Source organism: Fundulus heteroclitus, chromosome 14, assembly GCF_011125445.2.
Source record: "Fundulus heteroclitus isolate FHET01 chromosome 14, MU-UCD_Fhet_4.1, whole genome shotgun sequence".
Taxonomy (NCBI): Eukaryota; Metazoa; Chordata; class Actinopteri; order Cyprinodontiformes; family Fundulidae; genus Fundulus; species Fundulus heteroclitus.
Genome location: NC_046374.1, coordinates 6,715,006 through 6,736,845, shown reverse-complemented (window position 1 = coordinate 6,736,845; position 21,840 = coordinate 6,715,006). Strand labels below are relative to the sequence as shown.

Below are 21,840 nucleotides of genomic sequence, written 5' to 3'. Positions count from 1 at the left end.
ACGTCCGAAGTGACGTAAAATGCGCGCGACTTAAGCAGCATGGCGTTGTTGGTGTTTTCTTTTTGAAGTTTCTGATAGATTTGAAGTAGAGGAGGCAGTAGCCGTACAGACAGCTGAGACAGATAATGGAGGCGAACAGCGACAGTGTTGGAATAGACGTTGTCCTTCCAGAGGAGGGGAGAACAGCGCCCTGCTGTCCGCATGGTGAGCTGATGGCTGCTGCACGGCACCAAACTCTGGTCTAAAATCCCGCACACGGTACCGGTTATCTGAGAGGGATTTTGTGCAAAATATACCCCAGACCAGTGGCCTGCAACCTTTACAGTCTAAAGAGCCATTTTGCTTACAGACCACTTTAATTAAACTCGTTCAGAGCCGCAAATGTTGCCTGACCTTTTGAAAAAAGACAAGTTATATATTTTTTATATAAAGATCTAGTGTAGGAAGGGGAACCTTTTATGTCTATTTTGAGTAAAAAAAAAAAAAAAAAAAAAAAAAAAAAAGGGATGGACGGGATGTTGATAGTGATGTAAAAAATACATAATGAAAAAATATTGATTTAAAATTAAATATAACTGGGCACTTTTAGCATCATTCTGTTGTGAAAATTAAAAGCCATTGATCCAAGAAAAAACGTCTAAAACCTGCATTTATTATCATTATTACATTTAAATACCATAATAAAAATAGAATTTGTAGCCAAAGTTATTAAGAGCCACTGTGGAAGGTCCAAAGAGCCACAGGTTGCAGACCCCTGCCCCAGACTTATCCTGAATGTTTAAAAAGAAGCATAATAGGTCTCTTGTAAATATTTCCCTGTGTGTTAGCAGTTGTTCAGTAGAAGATAAATGGAGAGTGGCTCACCATCCTGTGTTTGCACAGGTCCTACTTTACTGTTCGAGAAGGTTGGCAAAGGAGGCAACAATGGCAGGCGGTTTTATGCATGCTCAGCCTGTCGGGACAGGAAAGACTGCAGCTTCTTCCAGTGGGAAGATGAAAAGGTAGGCCATAGTAGCAAAATATCTAATCCCTGAAAATTCAGAGTCACAAATAAATGTCTGACACACTTCCATTAAAGGTGTCAGAAGCCAGGATGCTGGCCAGAGAAGCAGAGATGCAGTCAAAGATGCCTGGTCTCACGCGGCAGGACTACTGTAACAGGTAGGTAGTCTGCTCATTTGGCTCAGGACCCGGCTTGTCTCTCGTGAGAACAGTGGATGAACGCAGCGTGTCTTCTGACGCGTTCCTCAGGTTTCTGAAGTATGCCTCCCTGCCCCTTCATGAAAAGAGGTTCTGTGAAGACTGTCAGATTCTGCTCCTGCCTGCGGAGCACGGCGCTCATTCTGCACACAGGACCGCGCCGGTCACCGCCGCCCAGCTGAGGAGGCCGAGCGTCCTGCTGCGTCCTCTTTACAACAAGAAAAGCAACGCCCAGTACCTGTTCACAGATCGCAGCGCGCACTTCCTGCTGGACACCTTAGCTGGTCTGGGTTACAGAAAGGTGCTGTGCGTGGGGACACCTAGGTGAGACAGATTACACGCGAGGGTGTTGTAACGTTAGGTGGGGCACGCTTTGTTTGTCGTTTTTAACACTTTACCTTGCTTGAAGAATTAAAAGGTTTCTCTTTACATGCTGTTATTGGTCAATTAAAAATAGGTCTGAAGACTGAAGTGATTTTTATGGCAGACGTAAGACTGCCTACATCAGGAGTACTTCAAGGTTCCCTCCTCGGTCCTGTCTCGTTTTCACTGTTTAGGCTCTTAGGGAACAGAATATAGTTTTCCCTTATACATTTTCTAACTATTAAAAACATTTTGAAACGATAGCCGTTTCCAACAGCTGGCATTTTTCAATACCGCAACATTTTACGAACTAAAATTTTAACCATATAAAACCTGTTTAGTTTGACAGCAATGTTACCGCCTGCAGACACGGCACCTTCTCTCTGGAAAGACCACATATTCTGACCTTTACATAGCCATGAACCACATTATCAATAAAGTACAGAGACTTAAGATAGACGAGCTGAAATGATCAAACCAACATCAAAGACAAAATACAGTTGCATTAAAGGTGCACAGGCACGTGATACGCCTTAACAAAAAAGACCAAAAAACAGTTGATCATGATAAAATAAGGCTATATACACCAAGCATCCGTCCTGATAGTGTTTTGATAGTCCTTTTTGAGCCCAAATAGAATTCCAACACCGGGTTCATGAGCAGACATGAACAGCCGTGGCGTATTCTGCCAGCAGTACCACAGAACTAGCAGAAAGCCAGATGGTGGCCATTGACAGCTATTTTATAGAACGCTGCAATGCCTCATGGAGAAGCCATAGCTCAGCGTGGTCAAAGACCAACCCGACCTATTCAAACTGAAATTTACAGACATCCCCTGGACATGATTTTAACGCACTGTGTACTGCGTTAAAATAATAATTATAATAAAAATGTACTCTGGGTAAATAAAAAAAATACACCTAATTGCATAACGTATCCCCTAATTCATGTAAAAATCACAGGGATCCTTATTCTCATGGATTATGAGTGTTATCACAGGAACTTGAACTGCAGCAAAATATGGTTTGCTAATTTGCGGGGGTATTTTTACTTTACAAATTACTGACATGGATGACTCGTACAGGACTAACAACACAGACAATCATTGTAATTATTACAAATGGCATGTGGTACCTAGGTAAAACTAACTCCGTCAGAATAAAGCTTAAAAGCACTTTAGCACTATTAGCAAGGATGTTTATCATCATTTATCATTAATCCATCAACTTCGCAGCAACATCTGAATGTTTCCTCCTGCTTTAGTGAACACCAACATTCAGACTGTAATCCTAGCTTTATTCAAGTCTTATCCCTCTTGGAATCAAACTTTTTCTTTTACGCTTTTTTTTTTTTTTTTTTTTTTTTTTTTACAACTGCGCTGGGAGTTCGATGCTCGCTCAACCCCATTGCTGCAGCTCGTTGACCAATTGTACGCATGCACAGTGCCATAGCTGCAGTCACAGGGTGTTGTTATGGTAAATATGCATAGAAGGGCTTTATTTACTAACAAATTGAGCAAAAACAAAGTGTAAAAAATGGATATAAGAACTAGTACGTCAGCAGGATGCCGTAATTTGTCAGAAACACTTTGCATGCAACCAGAGTGAGCTACTGGCGTATTAATTTTTAAATTCACCTTTAAGTTTTCAGGAGTTATTAATGTTATTCGTCCACAGACATTCATTGCTACATTACAGCAATGGAGTGAAGCTGTTGCTATGATGATTATCTTAATCCCTTGCTACTCGTACCACTGACTGTGGGTCCAGACCAAACAGCAGAGGGTGCTGTTGGCCCATCTATCAGGAGTTAATGCCCCCACTGAGGGCCCTCTGTCAGGCCCTAGAGAAATATTTTTGTACTAACAGTTTTCACCTAATAAAGCCTATTGGAGGTCAGACTAGTCATCAGCGTACTCCAAGCATATCTGATGATACACCAAGCAGTATTTTATAAATATATATAGGTAAAACATGATGGAAAACTAAGATACTCATGAGACTAACACTTCACATATGTTTACGTAATAGAAATTAGTTTAACTATTGTACCACATGCTTTGACCATGCAAGTCCTGCTAAAATGACGCCTTTTGAATATTATTACATTATTGATGGGAGTTTTGGGGGGGGGTGCCAGATTGCAGGAACTGATCAAGCTGAGAAACCTGGAGCAAAAACAGGAGCCAATGCAGAGTCTGCTGTTGGACATCGATTTCAGGTGAGTTTGGCTCTTTTTATTTAGTCCTCCATTTATTGTCACAATAGGGATTTCTAGTCTACAGAGGGTACTCAGTGGCTGAAAGCGCCTCAGGCCTTACGGCTGTACAACAGGCCCAAATCATCAGCTTTCCTCCACCATGCTTAACAGTTGGAATCAGGTGTTAGAATTGAGGTTTTCTGGATTAGGGTCAAGCATCTCAACGTGGGCCCCATCTGTCGAAGACACATTGTTCCAGAAGTTTTATGGTTCATAGAAATGCAAGTCATAATGCTTTTTTCTTTTGTTTGTTTTTTTAGAAAGAAATGGTTTTCTTGGGAGTAACCTTTCCAAACTACTTCTATTTGTTTTAATCTGAGTTCTTGGGTGTTTTGCAATTTCCATGAGCATGACACAGTCTGACACATGGGAATTATCTCGGACCTCTAGTCTTACAAAGATTGTCAGTTGTCTGAAATTTTATCAACTTTTAATCTTTTCCTCCGTTGACTGATGGCTGTTAGTCTGGAAATGGCCTTATCACTCCTCCCAGATCAAAGAGCAGTAATAGTTGCTTCTCTGAGTCTCTCTTTTTTTCTTGTCTTTCAACCTCGGCGTTGTGTTAAAAAACACCTGTATGCCCCAGAGTAGCAAGCTGCCAAAAAGCCTGCTTTTATAGGGTTGCTTTTATAGGCTTTAAAATTGAGTAAGCCTGGCAATACGAGTCCTAACAGGCAGTACGTGGGGCCACCATTATTTAAGCCTTTTTTTACATGGAGAAGAGATTGTAAACAGTAATGTGACCTTTCTTTTCAATATTTTCTGATTGCACTTTTAAACAGTCTTGGTAATAGGATCAATATATTGCTAGTTGTCATTAATAATGCATGAAGTCCTGACATTCTTAAATGATGTTAGCATTTATTTTGTGACATTTTTTGAAGATAAATCCCATTAGTCGTTACTGTATTATGTATTACATTTTAAAATTTGCAGTAAGTTTGTAATACAAAACATAGCATCTTAAAAGAGCTTTCATTTCAATTTAAAATGTGTTTAAGCTTATTGTCCTTATTGCTCGGCTCTAGAACAAATTCATAGTTATTAAATACTTTTCCCCTACCTGTATTAACACCGATGAGAACTTTCTTTTTCTCCAGTACAGCATCAAATGTTTTCCAGTTTGGTTCAGTTTTGTGGCTAACATTATCCTCCTCCTCATCAGAAAGTATTCACACCCCTCACTTTGTAACTCATTGTAAAATAAATGTGGCTATAGTTTTCTACAGCTTGAGTGCAGCTCCCCTGTGGTGATTGACCACGATTTAGAATGTAAGACCATGTCTAGATCAAGTCTCTCAGTTGATGGTGGAGAAATAAATCATCTGCAGACCTCTGAGACCGGAGTCTATTAAACAACAATTGTAGGAAGGATACTGAAGGAAGAACACACAAAAGTCTTAACAACAATGGTTAAAAAAAGTTTTAATATATTTGAAGTCTGTATAAGTATCAAAACCAGGTGTAAAACTGACCAAGCCTTGAGTCACAAAACATTGACTAACACTGTGGTTTTGACTCTTAGGACATTATAGTTTTAAATGTGAATAAGCTGATTAAACTAGGAAAGGACACATGGAAAATATGATCAAGCTGATGTCAGATACCAGCATTAGTGACTGCTTACAGTGTATTTCAGAAAACTAATGCACATCACAGTATTATGTTTTAATAGTGTAGCAGGAACTCATCCAAAACCAGACGTAATGCCCTGGGATTAGCTGGCTGACTATCGTCCTGTTCATTTTAAGATAAACCAACCATGCCTCAGACACTGTGAGATGAGGAAGGAAGAAACTACTAAATTAGCAAACCCTAGTAATGGTGCGCAGTGCCTCCCTTGATCCAGTGGGACTGTTAGCTTTACAGGGAGTAACAGAACTCCATGTGGTTTGGCCAGCTCTGGCTCTCTGCTGGTTCCAGGAAGCGTACGGCCGGGTACAACGGCTCAGTGAACTGATGATGAGCTCTGTCGAACACTGGCGTTACAGCTGCTGAGAACCTCTGCAGGGCAACCATCCTGTCTGCATCATAAAACGTCAACTGACCCTTATCATAATTCACCCACACTCCCACTCTCTCCGGCGGACTCCGCCCGCCACCCTGACAGACCATGTGCCGGTCGTTGTGCCAAGCTGACAGATTCCCGTTCTTGAGCTCCAAGCACCAGGAGTTCCTGTTGCGGCCCAGCTTAGCACCCTTATCCTGGCCCTTCCTTTGCAGGCTGCCATAGGCCACACCCACTGCCCAGTTAGAGCAGCAGCGGACGTCCACTTCCCAGTAACTCAAGCCTGCAGTGATGGGAGGCGAGCCCAAAGCGCAGCAGACCTTATCAAACTGCAGAAGATGCTCCGGAGCGGAGCCCAGCGTGGTAGAGAAGGTGGCGCCCCGCCCCGTTGAGGTAACAGCGATCTGGCTGTGGCAGGTCTGCCTGTCGATCACAGTGGGCCGTGAATCTGGAAGAAGGATTAAAGTTCATGTACCCCTGTGAGTCAGCCGGTTACTTTAAAGCAGTTTGACTAGACTGGGTGGACTAGAAATATTTGTTGGAATACCTAACAGCAGAGTCTTCCTCTGTAGCTGGGCCTTGAGGTTTTTGGAGATGGTGGAGAGGGTTTTCAGCAGCCTCTCGAATCTCTTGTGATTGAGTTTAATTTCCATCTCTGAGGCATCAGGCCTTTTGGGGCTGGATGAGTGGTTAACCAGATTAATGTTAGAAGTGGGGCGGAATACCACCTTCTAACCTAAGGCGAGGGACTTACCTGACGATCTCTGACTGACCCTTGAAGAGAAGGACAAGCAGAAGTGAAACATCAGCTGGATGCCTTCAGGCGTTGTTAGTAAGCACTGTTGGACAGAAATGGAGTCAGACCTTATCTTCCTCTGCTGTGGACGTCTTGTTCATGGCTCCCAGGATAATACTGATGCCCTTCATGACCTGCTCCTGATGTTTTACCCAGTTCTTCAGTATCTGGTCCAGCCTGGTCCCGGTCCTTTTCAGGTCCATATCCAGAGAGTCCAGGACAGACTGCTCATCCTGCTTTAGGACGCGCAGCATGCTGTCAAAGTGCTCCTGCACCTGGTGCTTCATCACCTCTGTGGTCCGCTTGATTAGAGAGCATACGGAGCATGTTTTAGTTCCTGTGTTTCAGAGCTAGCTGCACCAAGTCCTGGCAGCGTTGGGTTCCATACTCACAGAGAGGTCCGCTTTGCGTTTCTTCAGAGACTGGATGTGAGCGTCCGTCTTGGCTCTCTCAGCTTTCAGCCCTTCCAGACGTTGGGATAGCAGCTCCTTTTGGAGAACAGGGCATTCACATGGCATCACAATCAGCTCACTCAGGAATTTCACACTGGATATATGTTGATGCATTCTGGGAGGGTTCCTGAGCTTCATGACGGTAGACGAGTGTGTGGGCAGAGAAAGGACAGCTGGGATGCAGTTCATATAGGACAGAAACTTAGAGTTGGCATGAATTCAACCTTTGCATTACCAGTAATATATCACAATGAATACTTTTCCTAAACACTTATAAATTATTGTAGTCTGCTGTAGATATTGCCTTTCCAATAAATCAAGTTGTTTGGCTAGGTTGTTCTTCTGTTTGAGAGTATGATGGATGAGGAACTAATGGACTCTACTTAGCCCGAGTTGGTGCTCAGAAACCTTCATCACAACAAAGTCTTAGATTTACCTGAGAGGGCTGTTGGTCTTTGGCGGCCTTCCTCTGTAGTTTGGGCGACCGAGGGAAAGGTTGCACCGGGCCGTCACTGCTGGAGTCCAGAGGGGTGAAGCCTGCCCCGTCCTGCAGGAAGCTGGGGAGGCCAGCAGAGGGAGCCGAGAACTGACTTTGGTCCTGCGCAACAAGCCGTCCATCAATAACAGCCGATTGTTCCATAGCCATTTCTCAGGGCCTGCTTAAAAAGGAAACAAAACATGTGAAGCATTTTTCATTTTGAATTGGATAGAATACTTTTAGTTGTTTAAAGTTTGCTTTATTTAGAATCTGCAGTGACTTGGAAAAGCATTTCCATCTGAACATTTTGTGACTGAAGCCACAAATCTCACTATGTTTTATGGTTTTATGTGACGGACCACCACAGAGTAGTGGATAACTAAAAGTTTCTTCCAGGATAGTCCTGGATTTAGCCCCATCCATCTTCCCATTAACTCTGACCAGCTCCCCTGTTCCCTCTGAAGAAAAGCTTCCCCACAGCATGTGCTGCCTTTACCACTACTGTTGTGTTTTGTTTTTTTTTTTGCTTTAAACTTCTCCACAACTTCCTCCCTGACCTGTTAGCTTTGTTCCTTCGTCTTCATGGGCCCTTTATGGTAAGATAACATACTTTATTGTTCGTGAAATGTACATAAAATGGAAATTTCCCTTCAGCGTCTTGCAGGAAAAGACCAAACAAAAACAAATCTAAAATCCACAAAGCACTTAGCTAAAACTTTGAGCTAAGAACATGATCCCACCCACAGGCATAAAAAACTTACTGTCCTCAGTAAGTTTCATCAAAGTAAGACATAGTTCACTATTATTTTAGTATATCTATGTTTTAAAAAGTTACAGCTGATGGAACAAAATACGTCTAATAGTTTTCTGGGCTAATTCTGCCAGATGGCAACAACTTAAACCATGAAGGAGGGATTCTTATGCCTGGATGGACCACATTTTCCTGGTGTGAGAACTGATTTACGCCTGTAGTGCTACTGATTTCACTGATCGCCTGATTTAGCTTGTCTCAGTGTTTAAGGGAGAGGTTACTGTACCAAACTGTCAGATTAAAGGAGAGAACACTCTTCGTGATGAACTATGTTCAGTGTGTGTTTACTTGCATAAAGGTTCCCAATTTCCTCTAAAGAGTCAATAGACTTTTTATTTGTGTAATCTGCATGAAACTGTTATCTTTAATTATACCCAAGGGTTTGAAACGACCAACCTGCTCCACTTCCTTATCTTTGGGGATCATTGGCTTAAATACTAACGCTGTCATGCCATCTTCAGCCTCACACGCAGACACCGCTCTTTGTTTTCACTGACATTAAATTCAAGATTACTGCTGTCAAGCCAAATGATGAGGTGGTTGACATGCTAAAAGAAAGTAGGTAGGGTTCACGATAGGACGCAGACAAGATAGCAGAGCTGTTAGTGTGGACGGAAAATAACAGGGGATCAAACACATCCCTGTGGAACGCCTGTGTTTAAGCCGATGCTGTTAGAGTGAATGTTGATAATATAAACTAGTCATAGGTTTTCTTTTCAAAGCTCTCTAAATGACTGGCATTACTACCTAAATTCAGATTAAATCAACTCTTTAAAGGAAAATGGGGTTGAATTGTGTAGAAAGCAGATGGCAAGTCCATGAAAAGTATTTGCACGCATGACTCCACCTCCTCTTCTTCAGACAGAAAACTTTCTAACCAATTTGAGTAATAAACTGAATTAGAGTGGGTAGTTTGATAAGTAGGATCACTTGGATTGTTTGTACATGGCTTGGACTTTGTCCATATGATGGGAATGAAACAAGTTTTTCTCTTTTTCTAAAGTTCCTTGAGCCAACACTATATAAATAAACTGAACTGAACTAAATTACATCTAATTGACCAGGGACCTTATCCAGGAGAGCGGTTAACCCAATTAGCAAACTTTAAAGCATTTCTAACCTTGTCTAACCTCTGTGGCCTTCGTAGAAAGGCTGCATTTATGCCTGGGTTAAATTACCACACACACAGATGGACTGGAAGGCAGTCCATCTGTGGAACGCTTCCGGGGGGGCATGTTAGACTTTTCTGAACTCGATTAGTAAAAATATATTTTTCTTGTGCTTTGCAGCGCTAAACTGTTTTGTTTTGGCCTTTCATGTAAACTCTTGTTATTCTAAACTGAATTTAGAGGTTGTAATAAAAAAAGAGGTGTAAATACTTTCTCACGCCGCTGTAAACTAGTTCCTCGGGTTTGTTGCACCCTGTCTCTTCATGCTGAACGTTTTTTTTTTTTTTTCTTTTTCCAAACTATTGTTGTTTCCTTATCCCCCGAGTGGAGTCAAAGGCAGTTTTCTGACCCGGTGGAAGGGACCCATTTAGTTTATTAAACACTGCTGATTATTCACCCGAATCTGCAGTATTTCTGTCCTGCTGTCAAACTGGGCAGAAATTCCCCTTTAGTCTTCTATGTGCTAAATGTAACACGTTCCTTATGAGCTGCAGAGTAAACGGTGCTTCTGAATCAAAGAAATGTTAGAAGGAGCTCTTACCTGAGTTGCCGTGCTGCGTCTCTACTGCTGGGTTTCTCTGAAGAAGTGCAGTCGGGGTGGGTTGTGCTGTTTCAAGCTTGAGCCTGCAGCACGTTGTTCTTCATGGGACACAGCACCCCTGGCTCCATGACTGTTTCCTGTCAAATGCATACTCAGCAGATGGGTTCAAACCTGTTTCCCGAGCTGGGGCAAGTTCTAACCATCAGCCGAATGATTTGTCTGGGTTTCAGGTACGCTCAGTTCTACAGTCTGGACGAGTTCTGTCACTACAACATGTTCAACCATCACTTCTTCGGAGGAGAGGTAAGAGTTGCTGACCGAGCTTTCTGCAGTGTCCGGCTCTCAGTGATGGAGCTTTGTGTCCTTTCAGGCCTCCAGCGCCGTTCTGGACGCCTTCCTGAGGGAGCTCGATGGGAAGAAGGTGATAATGGTGGCGGACCCTCCGTTCGGTGGACTGGTCAAACCTCTGGCCAACAGTTTCTCACTGATATCCCAGACATGGAGGAAGCAGCAGAACCCCGGTTAGCAGCTTTTAGGTCATGGCCGTGACGTCTTTACGGCTGGTTAAAGAGCTTCTTTTGCTTCGATGCTGCTCAAAACAACACAGGGGATCAAGAAAAGGCAATTTTATGAATACAGATTTAAGTTCTTTTTGCTTACTTCTAATAATGCATTCATGTTCTGAAACCTTCAGGAAAAGGTTTAACCTCTCATACCTTCAAATGTCATTCTGCAGTGATATGAATGTTTGCGCTTCTTGAGAAATCTTGTTTAACTCCTGACCTGCATGTGTTCAGGGGACTCTAATGTTGACATGCCCATCATTTGGATCTTCCCCTACTTCTTTGAGCCTCGCATCCTGGAGTGTCTCCCTTCACTCACCATGTTGGACTACCAGGTACCAGCTTACTGAAGTGTTAAAATATATTTCTGCATCTGTATCGGTCCTCTCATGCGCATGGAGACGACTCAAAGGCGCTAACTCAAAAGCGTAGTCTGAGGCTACTGGCATTGTTTTTAAGTCTCACCAAACTGCAGCAGGTCAGGATAAATCAGAAACCCGGCGTTTTTATATCACATATCACATTCTAACCACAAACCTCAGTGTATTTCAGGAGGATTTGAAAAGAATACATGGATTTTAACATTTGGTACAAATTAACATCTTAATAGTTGGAGCTACAAAAAGAAAAAATCCCCGGAAAAGATTTCCTAGGAGCCTGGACAGATGATAACAATACTGGCAATACTAGAGGTTTGGCAGACTGGTGGTTTTAGACACGGGACTTTCCACTGCATGGGATTCTCCCTCTGTCCAGTTTATTACCAATAATGTTTTCTCAATGCGTACGCATCTTTTTAAGAAAGGGAGAGAGAGACTCTGAATAAGTTTGGAGTGAAACTCATAGCACCTGACGTATTATTCTCCCTGCTTTTCCAACCTCTGCCTTCTGCCAAGGTGGAACCCAACAAGGGCTTTCTACTTTTCCTCTACACCAAAACGGTCTACGTTTTCTCTGGAGTTGAAAATGAGTTCCAGTTTTGAAAGCATGCCAGCGTGCGTTGTCGTATAGATAGGATAACAGAATCTGCCTGTATGGGGAAGCCCCGCCGCATGCACAGCGTGACGTAGTGGTGCCGCCTTATTAAGCAGGGAGTGTTGGTTGGTACGCATGTTTCAAACACACCACCTACCGCTGTGATGTGCACAGAGATTATGATTAAAATGTTATTATGTAGACTGGTTAATAGAAACTGGAAAAGGTTTTAATAGCTCGTTGTGGCGTGAACAGGGGCTCGGTGTCTTCAGTGCTAGAACAGAACGGACATTTTCAAGACACGAGCTACCTGCAAGGATCCAACATCTTCCCCCTGAAGCCCATGTGGATCAAACGTTCGCAGTGGAGACGTTCTCCAACACCCCCTCCTCACTGATCAGATGATGCTGCTCATCGGTCCTAAATGTTCCACGTTCAGCTCTAGTTTAGTCTCATTAACCAATCACAGAACAAAGTCACTGTAAAGTCACAATAAGTTGAACTTCACTGTTTTATACCTAGGATCCAATTGGAAGGTGTACATGTGACTTTGCTGCCTTCTATTTTAAAGCTCTGAAGACATGTATTCATACTAAAGCATTTTTGGTAGCGCCCCGTTGATTCAGCAAGCATTATTATCGAACAAATTCAGCGTTGTTTTAAACTTGTAGTCATGTGCAACTAAAGAGTAAACTGACACGCTCCACCGTGCAACAGAACCATAAAGGAACTCCCAGCGGTTATTAAACTCTGCTTTTGGGGAACATTAAGGTTCCTTGTTCAGGTTCCTACGGTGATGGAGAAAAACAGGTGGACCGGACCAATGCCTCACCTCAGCGGGTTTTTATCAGGGATCTTAATTACTCACCTGAACTGATGACAAGCAGAATTTAAAGGAGTATTTAAAGTCCGTGTTTTACAGCTGAATACCGTGAAAAACATGTTTATTTCTATTATTGTAATGGACAAAAGTCATACCGAACCAACCAATGTACGTGCCTAAACCTCATTTTTGTGTAACTTTACACCCCTAGTCTATATGCTAATTCAATCCACTATATTTCACTCGTTTCAGTTTATTTATACAGTGCCAATTAACACATCGTCTCAAGGCAAGTTACAAAAAGAGTCGATCCAATCCTACAGAAAAGACAATTCAAGGACATCATTCCTATTGATCCTAGTTAGTTTAGTTTATTGTTCAAATTAAAGTTTTCTACCTAAGGAATCCCAGCAGGTTGCATCGAGTCATTGACTTGCATTATCCACTCATCAGCATGGAGCCACAGCGGACGGTCACTTGCACTGTTGGCTTTGCAGCAATCCCTCAAAAGCAGAGACACAAAATCGAGTACAGAAGCGCTGATCCAGGAGTACTTTCTATGTGAAAGAAGAGTAAAAACATAATGGCAGTACTAGTGGCTTTAACAAGGAGGGAAACTCAGCTAAGCAGAAAAGCTTAGCTCCTAAAGTCTAGAGGACTAAAGAGAGCACACAGTTAGCTGCAGTGAGAGCTCCGTCAATATCTGTGTTTAGGAGAGAAACAGGTTAAACGCTGGAAGACAGGACCAACTGTATCATCTATAGAAGGAGAGATGAAGATATTGACAGCAGGAGCTCAGCTGATGCGCCTTCCAGGAAGGCATTTGTCTGTTAAAGTACTGTGAGAAGACACTGGTTGTAAATGGGTGATGTATAAATAAACTGAATAGAAATAAACAACACTGAGATTGTCACCAGGCCCTTCACTCCCACCAGAATCAGAATCCTCCTCAGCCTCCAGCAGCAGGCAAGGACTCAGACTCTGGTCCTGGTGGTTTGAGGGTCCGGGTTTAAATGCTGCCACTCCTGCTTGTTTCCAGGATGCTCTGTGGTCCAGCTTCATGGAAGCAATTGTTATATTAGACACCAGCAATAGATCTAAGCTACCAACAATTACTGAGTAATATCTCAATATGTTTCCATTTAAATAAAGGGTACAAATGATACTAAATATCAGTTTAAAGCCCAGTTTTAATTTAATCAAATGTGCATGACTGGTTCTGAGTTCCACCGTGGTGAGCTGGTCGTTAAGGCTCCTTTAGGAAGCTCAAGTGATGCAGCAACTGCTGCGTCTGCAGGCAGTGTCCTGAATGGAGCAAAAGCTCTACAGACAGTAGCTGGAGCATCCATCGGTCTTTTTCTGTTGTCCTAACTGTGTGCTTTTACCAAGGTGGACTATGACAACCATCCTCTGTATAAACACGGGAAGACAGGCAGGAAGCAGTCTCCTGTCAGACTCTTCACTAATATTCCACCCAACCTTGTTGTTCTGCCCAAAGAGGAGGGCTACAGGTACCAACAACCCATCATTGACTCCTCATATGCCTCCAGCAGATGAGGAGTCAATGATATATTTGTGAGGCATGAACTTAAATCGTGTAGAATCAGTGGCATGTGTCAAAGTTGATCTTTAATTTCTGCAGGTTTTGCTCCATATGCCAGAGACATGTGTGCTCCCTGAACAAACACTGCAATAAATGCAATCTTTGTCCATCCAAGGTATCACATGCTCTTATGGACGTTTACTCTAAAACCTGTGATGGTGTGTTTAATGTCTGCTCTATAAAGCGTATTTTCTGTCTGTAACCTCAGGATGGCCGTGAATGGAAGCACTGCTCGGCATGCGGGAAATGTGTGAAACCATGTAAGACGCGTCATCTCTTAAGATTGTTGGGTTGTTGTTTCTTTGTACTGGATGTTTAGAATAATAAACACTTTCCCAACGTTAGCCTGGAGACACTGCGTGTCCTGCGACCGCTGCGCCCTGCCGGACCACCCCTGCAGCCGCGCCCACCCAGAGGACGGCTGCTTCGGCTGCGGCAGCCTGGAGCACAAACGCAAAGCCTGCCCTCTCAGAGACGCTCGCAGGAGGAACAGGTGGGCCGGGCGACATCCTGGAAGGGGTTAAATATTTCTCATTCATTTACAGATTGAACATGGCAGGCCTTAACTTGTCCCAATATCTGTGCGCATTTGATTTTGCTTCTTTAGTTACGGGCCCAAAGCCAAGAGACGGGGCGGGAAAGCTTTCCAGCAGCCACCAAAGCCCGAAGCCAAGAAGAAGTCTGGAGCAGCACGCAGAGCAAAGAAAAGAGCTCCGACTCTGTGATTTCATCTTGGTGTTGGCTACATCTCAGTTTGTGGATATTAAGTGCACCCTCTTTTACCCCTGGGCTTTTATAAATCAGAACATAATGTAATGATCTGGTGTTTGGCAGGTTCAAACAGTATTTAAACCTAACAGTGGGTGTGGATAAAACCCACAATAGACTAGATAAAGCGGAGAGGAGAGCCAGAATGGAATGGCTGTGTGTGAAAACCTAAGTACACCCCATAGGTGGCAGAGCCTCCTTCAGCAGCAATAACTCAGCGCTGGTTTTCTGCCTCTCACATCTTTGTGTGGGATCTTTGGTCCACTCTGTTTTTCATACAACACCTCTTCAGGTCAGTGAGGTTTGGACGCAGCTCTCTGAAGGTCCCGGCACATTTCAGTCAGGTTGATGTCTGGACTTTGACTAGACTGTTTCTACCTAAATTCTTTTCCAACCATTCTGTAGTAGATTAGCTGCTATGTTTGGGATCATTGTTCTCTTGATGACCCAGTTTGGACCTTCAGTCTTCAGCTATCGGACAGATGGGCTAACATTTGACTTTAAAGTAGAAGAGTTCATGCTCCACCCAAAACAAGCAACATACCCTGGTCCAGATCACCACTCTTCCAATAGCATGCTTGACAGTTTGTGCTGAGATGCTGTTTGTTTTTCCCACAAACATGCATTAAGGCCAGACGTCTCTACTTTACTCTCATCTGTCCAAAGGACCAGTTGTTCCAGAAGCTTAAGCTGCACTGCTGTAGTCTTAAAGAGAAGAGACTAGGTCCTGGAGAACCTTCAAAACAGCCATCTGCTTGTTCACTACAGTAATTGCCCTAAAGTAATGATGTTGAACACTTGAACTCCAGATGATTTTTATTAGGTTCTGATAGATAAAATGGTAAAACTAAAAGAGGATGCACTTTTCTTCATCAAAAGTTTAAAGCTGACTGGCTGTTCAACTGTTTATTGTTTGACTGCAATAAAGAGACCATAACAAAGCTTTTTCATTATTTGTTCACTGATTCAAATTTGTAATTTGCTTTAAATACATTTTTATACAAAGAAAGAATATATCTTTTATGTGTAATGCACTATGAAGTGATGGGAGTCAAACAAATCAAATATGTTTTTGTGTCCTGGGTCCTTTTTAACATTTCTGCTTCCCAGTTACTTGTACATAGTTCTCCAAGTAGTTTATGGACCTGTTCCTTTTCACAGTACTGTCATAATCTGTGGTTGAAGCCGAAAAAAAGTATTTACAGCCCTTAGAGATTTCTTCTGCTTCTCCTTTTTGTCACTAATTTTTTAGGATCAACAAAAAATGTTAAAATCAGACAAAGATGACTTGAGTGAATAGAGGAAGTACATCTCCAGTGAATTAATTCATTAAAGGAAAAAATCAAACAAACCAACTTGGTTAAATTTAACTGATTAATCAGATTCTTTGATTCAGTTTTACCTGCTAGACCCCAGACTATTACTGCCAGACCTGCAGAAACAAATCACTCCAATAATCCTGGTTTCCAGGGCTGTGGGACTCCAGAGAGCCATGGTGAGAACCAATATTCATGGAGCAAAATGGAACAGTGGAGAAACTTCCCAGGAGTGGTCTGCCTACCAAGATTACACCAAGAACTCTTTGATGACTCATCCAGGAGATCACAGAACCCAGAACAGCATGTAAAGCTTCATGCCTCAGTGAAGATTAATGCTGAGCTGCCCGGTCTGGGAGCGTCTCCTAGTCTACAACCAGCAGGTCTCCTGCACCTGGTGGAGATGATCAAGGAAGTCTGGAGGCCCTTCCAGGACAGCAAAGTGTGGGAGAATCTGGACTTGGAAAAAGTGCAGGACTAAAACTTTGTTTGAAAAAGGAGCTGGTGAGCATTAAGCCATGTGATTAAAGACCAGTTTGAAATGTACTATGTTAGACATGTAATCTAAAAGACAAATTGCAAGTGATGTACACTGCTAAAAAAAACAATGGGAACACTTAAACAACTCAATGTAACTCCCAAGTAAATCACAGTTCTGTGAAATCAAACTGTCCCCAACTAGAAGCAGTGAGCAACACCCCCCTCACCCGTACCCCAATAAAGGAGTGGTTCTGCAGGTGGTGACCACAGACCACTTCTCAGTTCCTCTGCTGTCTGTCTGATGTTTTTGAATGCTGGTGATACTTTCACTCTAGTGGTAATAGGAGACGGAGTCTACAACCCCTACAATTGGCTCAGGTAGTGCAGCTCATCCAGGATGGCACATCAATGGGAGCTGTAGCAAGAAGGTTTGCTGTGTCTGTCAGCGTAGTGTTACGAGGAGTCAGACTACCTCTGGAGAGCACATGGAGGGCTGTGTGGCCCCCAAAGAAATGCCACCCACACCATTACTGACCCACTGCCAAACCGGTCATGCTGGGCGATGTTGCAGGCAGCAGAACGTTCTCCACGGCGTCTCCAGACTCTGTCACATGTGGTGTGATCGGTGTGAACCTCCTTTCATCTGTGAAGAGCACAGGGCGCCAGTGGTGAATTTGCCAATATTGGTCTTCTCTGCCAAATGCCAAACGTCCTGCACGGTGTTGGGCTGTAAGCATAACCCCCACATGTAGACGTTGGGCCCTCATACCACCATCATGGAGTCTGTTTCTGATCATTTGAGCAGACACATGCACATTTGTGGCCTGCTGGAGGACATGTTGCAGGGCTCTGGCAGTGCTCTTCATGTTCCTCCTTGCACAAAGGTGGAGGTAGCGGTTCTGCTGCAGGATTGTTGCCCTCCTACGGCCACGTCTCCTGATGCACTGGCCTGTGTGCCAATAGGTACAGAGATGAGATCCTCAGACTCATGAGACCATATGCTGGTGTGGTTGGCCCTGGGTTCTTTCTAATGCAAGACAATGCTATACCTCATGTGGTTGGAATGTGTCAGCAGTTTCTGCAAGACGAATGCATTGATGCCATGGGCCGGCCCACCGATTTCCCAGACCTGAATCCACTTGAGGAGATCTGGGACATCATGTCTCGCTCCATCCACCAACGCCACGTTGCACCACAGACAGTCCAGGAGTTGGCGGATGCGTTGGCGGATGTGTTAGTCCAGGTCTGGGAGGGGATCCCTCAGGAGACCTTCTACCACCTCATCAGGAGCATGCCCAGGCATTGTAGGGAGGTCATACAGACATGTGGAGGCCACACACGCTACTGAGCCTCATTTTGACTAGTTTTAAATACATTACATCAAAGTTTGATACACCTGTAGTCTTTCTGCACTTTGATTTTGTGTGGCTTCAAATCCAGACCTCAGTGGGTTAACAAATTTGATTTCCATTGATAATCTTTGTGGGATTTTGTTGTCAGCACATTCAACTATATAAATAACACAATATTTAATAGAAATATTTAATCCATTCAGATGCAGGATGTATTATTTTAGTGTTCAATTAATTAGTTTGAGCAGCGTATATCAAAGTGCAGTTAAAATGTGTATTTAAAAAAGGTCTTAAGCTGAAAGTAACTTGCTAAATGTATTTAAAGGAGTGAAAAGCTATCAAAGTCTAAGCAGGTGAATATTCTCCGTCATCCAGGACATGGCAAATCAAAAAACAAAACAAACAAAGACAAAAAAATCTGGACTTCAGTTCTTTTGGTAAACTACCCTCATTGGAGGAAGCAAAAACGGTGAGAAGACGGCTTCAACAAGATGCGAACCTGAGCAGAGGGAATGTTGTCCAAATGTTGTCTGTTACAGAGGAGAAAGAAATAGATAACAAGCATGTTATGAAATCACTTCAGGCACTGAGCAAATTCCAGCTCAAAAACTTGTGAAACAAGTTGCCTTTTTAAGTGGTAGGCGCTTGCCAGTAAAATACCAACATAATAATAATAATAATAATAAATACATGTCTGTGCCAGTTCTCAGTTATCCAGGTCATGTACACCTACAGTTGGAGCGCTGCTGGATTTCAGCACATGGAGGCCCATCCTTTTAGAAACAACCAAGAGTCTTTATTGTCACTGTGTAACCATAATGGCATTTTGGAGAGACACCAGGTCAGAATTCACACATAACACACAGACACAAATGAAGACACAATGTTCAAGTTGAATGCACTGACAGTACTTCCTGAGATGCCAATAGTGTGCAATAGTCCTGACCATTTACTAAAATGTAAATGTTCAGGTCAAAAAAGACAGCAGTTCTTTTACAAAACGTTGTAAACCACAGTGCAATTGCACGAATGTGTCAGACAAACCACACAGCATTTGTGCTCAGGGGCTCCAAATGTCTTGCACCGCTGCTAATCTTCCTAAGGCATTCATGCAGCAGCAGGTTCTTTTTGCTGTGATGCTGGTGGGGTCAAACCTCCATTTTCCTGTATACTGAACGACTGTTCAAAGTGCTGCTGTTATCATTCAACTCTGCTCCAGTTCCCGTCCTCTTTGAGCCCTCTTGGAGTCAGGTAATCATTACAGCCAAAATCATTCTCTTCCGGTTTTCTCTCTCATCCGAAACGCCTACTTCCTCTTGAATGTACGGCAAGTGTTGCGTGCCAAAGCAAGTATCTAATGAGGCAACCTCTTTTAATCAACAAATAGGCTACAAACTGTAAACTGTGGAGAGGTCAAAGGGGATCAGGATTAGGGTAGAAGTCCCGGTACGCTGAGGGGTAAAATTTTGAAATGCCGGTACTATATATCAGTGTGTACCGGCCTACTTAAAGCACTGAAACAGTGAGCAAATAGTCATTATACAAAATTGACATCTTCAAGGTAAAGAACTGTGCAATTTGCAAGAATGTCAGAGCAAACACTCCCTGCTAAGGTAAAAGTGTGCAAATAGACATTAGCATGTGAGAGACAGTATATTAATTCTTTATTAGCTCCACCAAGTGGCTCAAGGTAAACCCCACAGGACTGCAGCGATTATGACTAATACCTGGTTAGACCCTAACAGATTTCTACTGGTTTTGCTTCTCTATCCCTAAAGGTGGCTCACTATCAAACTTATGTCAATGTCAGTTAAAGATACAAAAAGTAGTTTTCACATGATTATTTCACTGTGGGAAAAAAAGATTTCAACACAAACCTGGTCCTGTGTGAAAAAGTATTTACTCCCTAAACCTCTTAATCCTTAAAATAATGCTGGAGGAATTTTGGCCCGCTCTGCTTTGCAGAATTGTTTCAATTCAGTTACAGTTGTGAGCTTTCAGGCATGAAGGGCCTGCTAGGGACATGTCACAGCATCTGAAGTTTAAAGTCTAGACCAGACAGACAAAGTTGTTAGGCATGACATTTACCAGTATGTTTAATTTTCTCCTGAGTTTCTCAGAAACTCATGACACATATGGGATGACAATGTTTTTGGGTCTCTCTGTTTTCTCCTCTGTGAGACGCAGTGTTGTTTTTTCATGCTAGTTTTATTGGTCATTTTAACAAACCACAAGCCTGAAGTGATTTCCGGAGGTGATTTGTATCTGACTTGGAATAAGCTTTTTTACTCAGCTGCTGATAAACTTCTAAGGGCCACAATTGAAAGCATCCTGTGTCTCAGCGTGACAGTGTGGTCTTGGAGCTGCGCATCACAGGAGAGGAAGGATATAGCACAGGTGGTGAGGTCAACACGGGATTGTGGGATGTCATCTACAAGATCTAGACACAGTTTATGCAGCACTAGTCCAGAGAAGAGATGGATGTATTGTCATAGATCCCACCCACCTGGGCAGTGAACTGTTTGTCCCACTTCCATCAGGTAAACAATTCAGAAACATTAAATCAAAAACTAATGGACTTAAAAACAGCTTTTTTCCCAAAGCTGTGAAGGCTATTGTCCTCTGCTGAGAATTGAATAAACCACCAGCCCAGTTCATAGTCTGTTACATGTCGACATACAACTGGTTCCACAGGTTCTTGAGTGTGCTGTCACCATAACTCACTCTTTCATCCAACTAATATAGAGAGAATTCAGTAGTTAATTAATGAAGCAATTCCAAAACACATAAAGACATAAACATCTACTTTGGGGTTTTAGACACCTATATCAGTTCAGACATGGTGGGTCTGGGAGATGTTGCAAACAACAATCTAGTTGGTCTTCCTTTGTTCCAACAAAAAATCTTTGTTCTAAATTTCAAGTCACAACTTTTCATTTGATCCCCTTTCATATGATATGCATAAATAGAAGAACAAACAGATGTAAAGGGTGTCCAGCATTGTTAATTAATGTAAGAAAATCAAAAATGAGGAAATAAAACAGATGTTGCATTCTGGGAATGTGAGTTGTACTGTAGTACTCGACAAACTGTTTCCAAAGTGTCCATTTTGCCCCTCAAGCCTAACATTCCCCTCACGTTTTAAGGATTTTTTATTGGTTACTCTCAAGGGAGCACATTTTGTTTTACTCAAGCCTGAGATCCTCTGTTGGTCTTCATTCAAAGCTTTTTGTGCATACTGCTTCTTTACCAAGTTATTATTGAACGTATCTTGAATTACTGGTTTCTCAGAAATGAAATGAGAGCCATTCTTAAAGTTCAATAGTCTTTATGGTTAAAAAGGTGAATCATGCAAAACATGGAAACCGGTAGGTTTAAAATAAAATGTCAAAATAAATGTTAGAATCACTGCATTTTTGATTATTTTATTTTCCGTTTGCCAACTTCAACTGTTCTCGCTGTATTTATTACAGTACAACAATTGTGAATTTTGGTCTAAGATTATGTGCTGCAAACAGCTGTGCTTACTAAAACGGTGTTTTAAAGAAATCACATGTCCTACTTCACTTTTCAGCGGGTTGTGGTGCCCCCTGATGGCCAGTAAAACGCGTATGTTTTATTGACTTCATTGGAAACTATGATGTCAATACTTTGAGTGGCTTTCAGTTTTTGTTTTTTGTTTTTTTTTACATTGCATGAAGAACAGATCACCATAACAGATGGGGAAATCTAATTAGAAAGAACTGTAGCTGAGGAAACTCACAAAAGATGAGAAGTAAGGCCAACAAAGCATTAAAAAGCTATGCAAGTGTGAGGGATTTAAATGCTAAACAGGCAAAGGAAGATTTGTATGTGACAGCATTATCTTCTCTGAAATGGAAAT

At 42.5% G+C, this 21,840-nt stretch overlaps 2 protein-coding genes across 3 annotated transcripts; one reads left to right on the top strand and one right to left on the bottom strand.

The window, feature by feature from the left end:
- zcchc4 (zinc finger, CCHC domain containing 4) lies at positions 1–15,751 on the top strand. Its single transcript, XM_036146184.1, has 13 exons — positions 1–204; positions 883–1,001; positions 1,079–1,161; positions 1,252–1,524; positions 3,703–3,783; positions 10,308–10,380; positions 10,448–10,598; positions 10,875–10,975; positions 13,828–13,949; positions 14,081–14,156; positions 14,250–14,301; positions 14,387–14,534; positions 14,649–15,751. Exons 1-13 carry the CDS (start codon positions 126–128, stop codon positions 14,764–14,766), a joined length of 1,476 nt encoding a protein of 491 aa, XP_036002077.1. The 5' UTR covers positions 1–125; the 3' UTR covers positions 14,767–15,751.
- si:dkey-219e21.4 (E3 ubiquitin-protein ligase TRIM62) lies at positions 5,267–10,267 on the bottom strand. 2 transcript variants are annotated; one of them, XM_036146186.1, is made up of 7 exons: positions 10,078–10,267; positions 7,515–7,737; positions 7,019–7,114; positions 6,695–6,928; positions 6,585–6,604; positions 6,378–6,508; positions 5,267–6,278 (listed from the first exon to the last, which is right to left on the bottom strand). In XM_036146186.1, the coding sequence occupies exons 2-7, from the start codon at positions 7,722–7,724 to the stop codon at positions 5,686–5,688; spliced, it is 1,284 nt and encodes a 427-aa protein (XP_036002079.1). In that variant the 5' UTR covers positions 7,725–7,737; positions 10,078–10,267; the 3' UTR covers positions 5,267–5,685. The 2 variants fall into 2 exon arrangements, with proteins under 2 accessions (XP_036002079.1, XP_012716897.2); XM_012861443.3 differs by having other exon boundaries at positions 7,515–7,734; positions 10,078–10,266.
- Positions 15,752–21,840: the final 6,089 nt, after the last annotated feature.

Coding starts and splice junctions, on each gene's coding strand:
- zcchc4 (XM_036146184.1), top strand. CDS start 126: ATGGAGGCGAACAGCGACAGTGTTGGAATAGACGTTGTCCTTCCAGAG. Junction 1,002..1,078: donor TCCAGTGGGAAGATGAAAAG/GTAGGCCATAGT, acceptor CTTCCATTAAAG/GTGTCAGAAGCCAGGATGCT. Junction 1,525..3,702: donor CTGTGCGTGGGGACACCTAG/GTGAGACAGATT, acceptor GGGGGGTGCCAG/ATTGCAGGAACTGATCAAGC.
- si:dkey-219e21.4 (XM_036146186.1), bottom strand. CDS start 7,724: ATGGCTATGGAACAATCGGCTGTTATTGATGGACGGCTTGTTGCGCAG. Junction 6,605..6,694: donor CCACAGCAGAGGAAGATAAG/GTCTGACTCCAT, acceptor CTTCTCTTCAAG/GGTCAGTCAGAGATCGTCAG. Junction 6,509..6,584: donor GGTCAGTCAGAGATCGTCAG/GTAAGTCCCTCG, acceptor CCACTCATCCAG/CCCCAAAAGGCCTGATGCCT.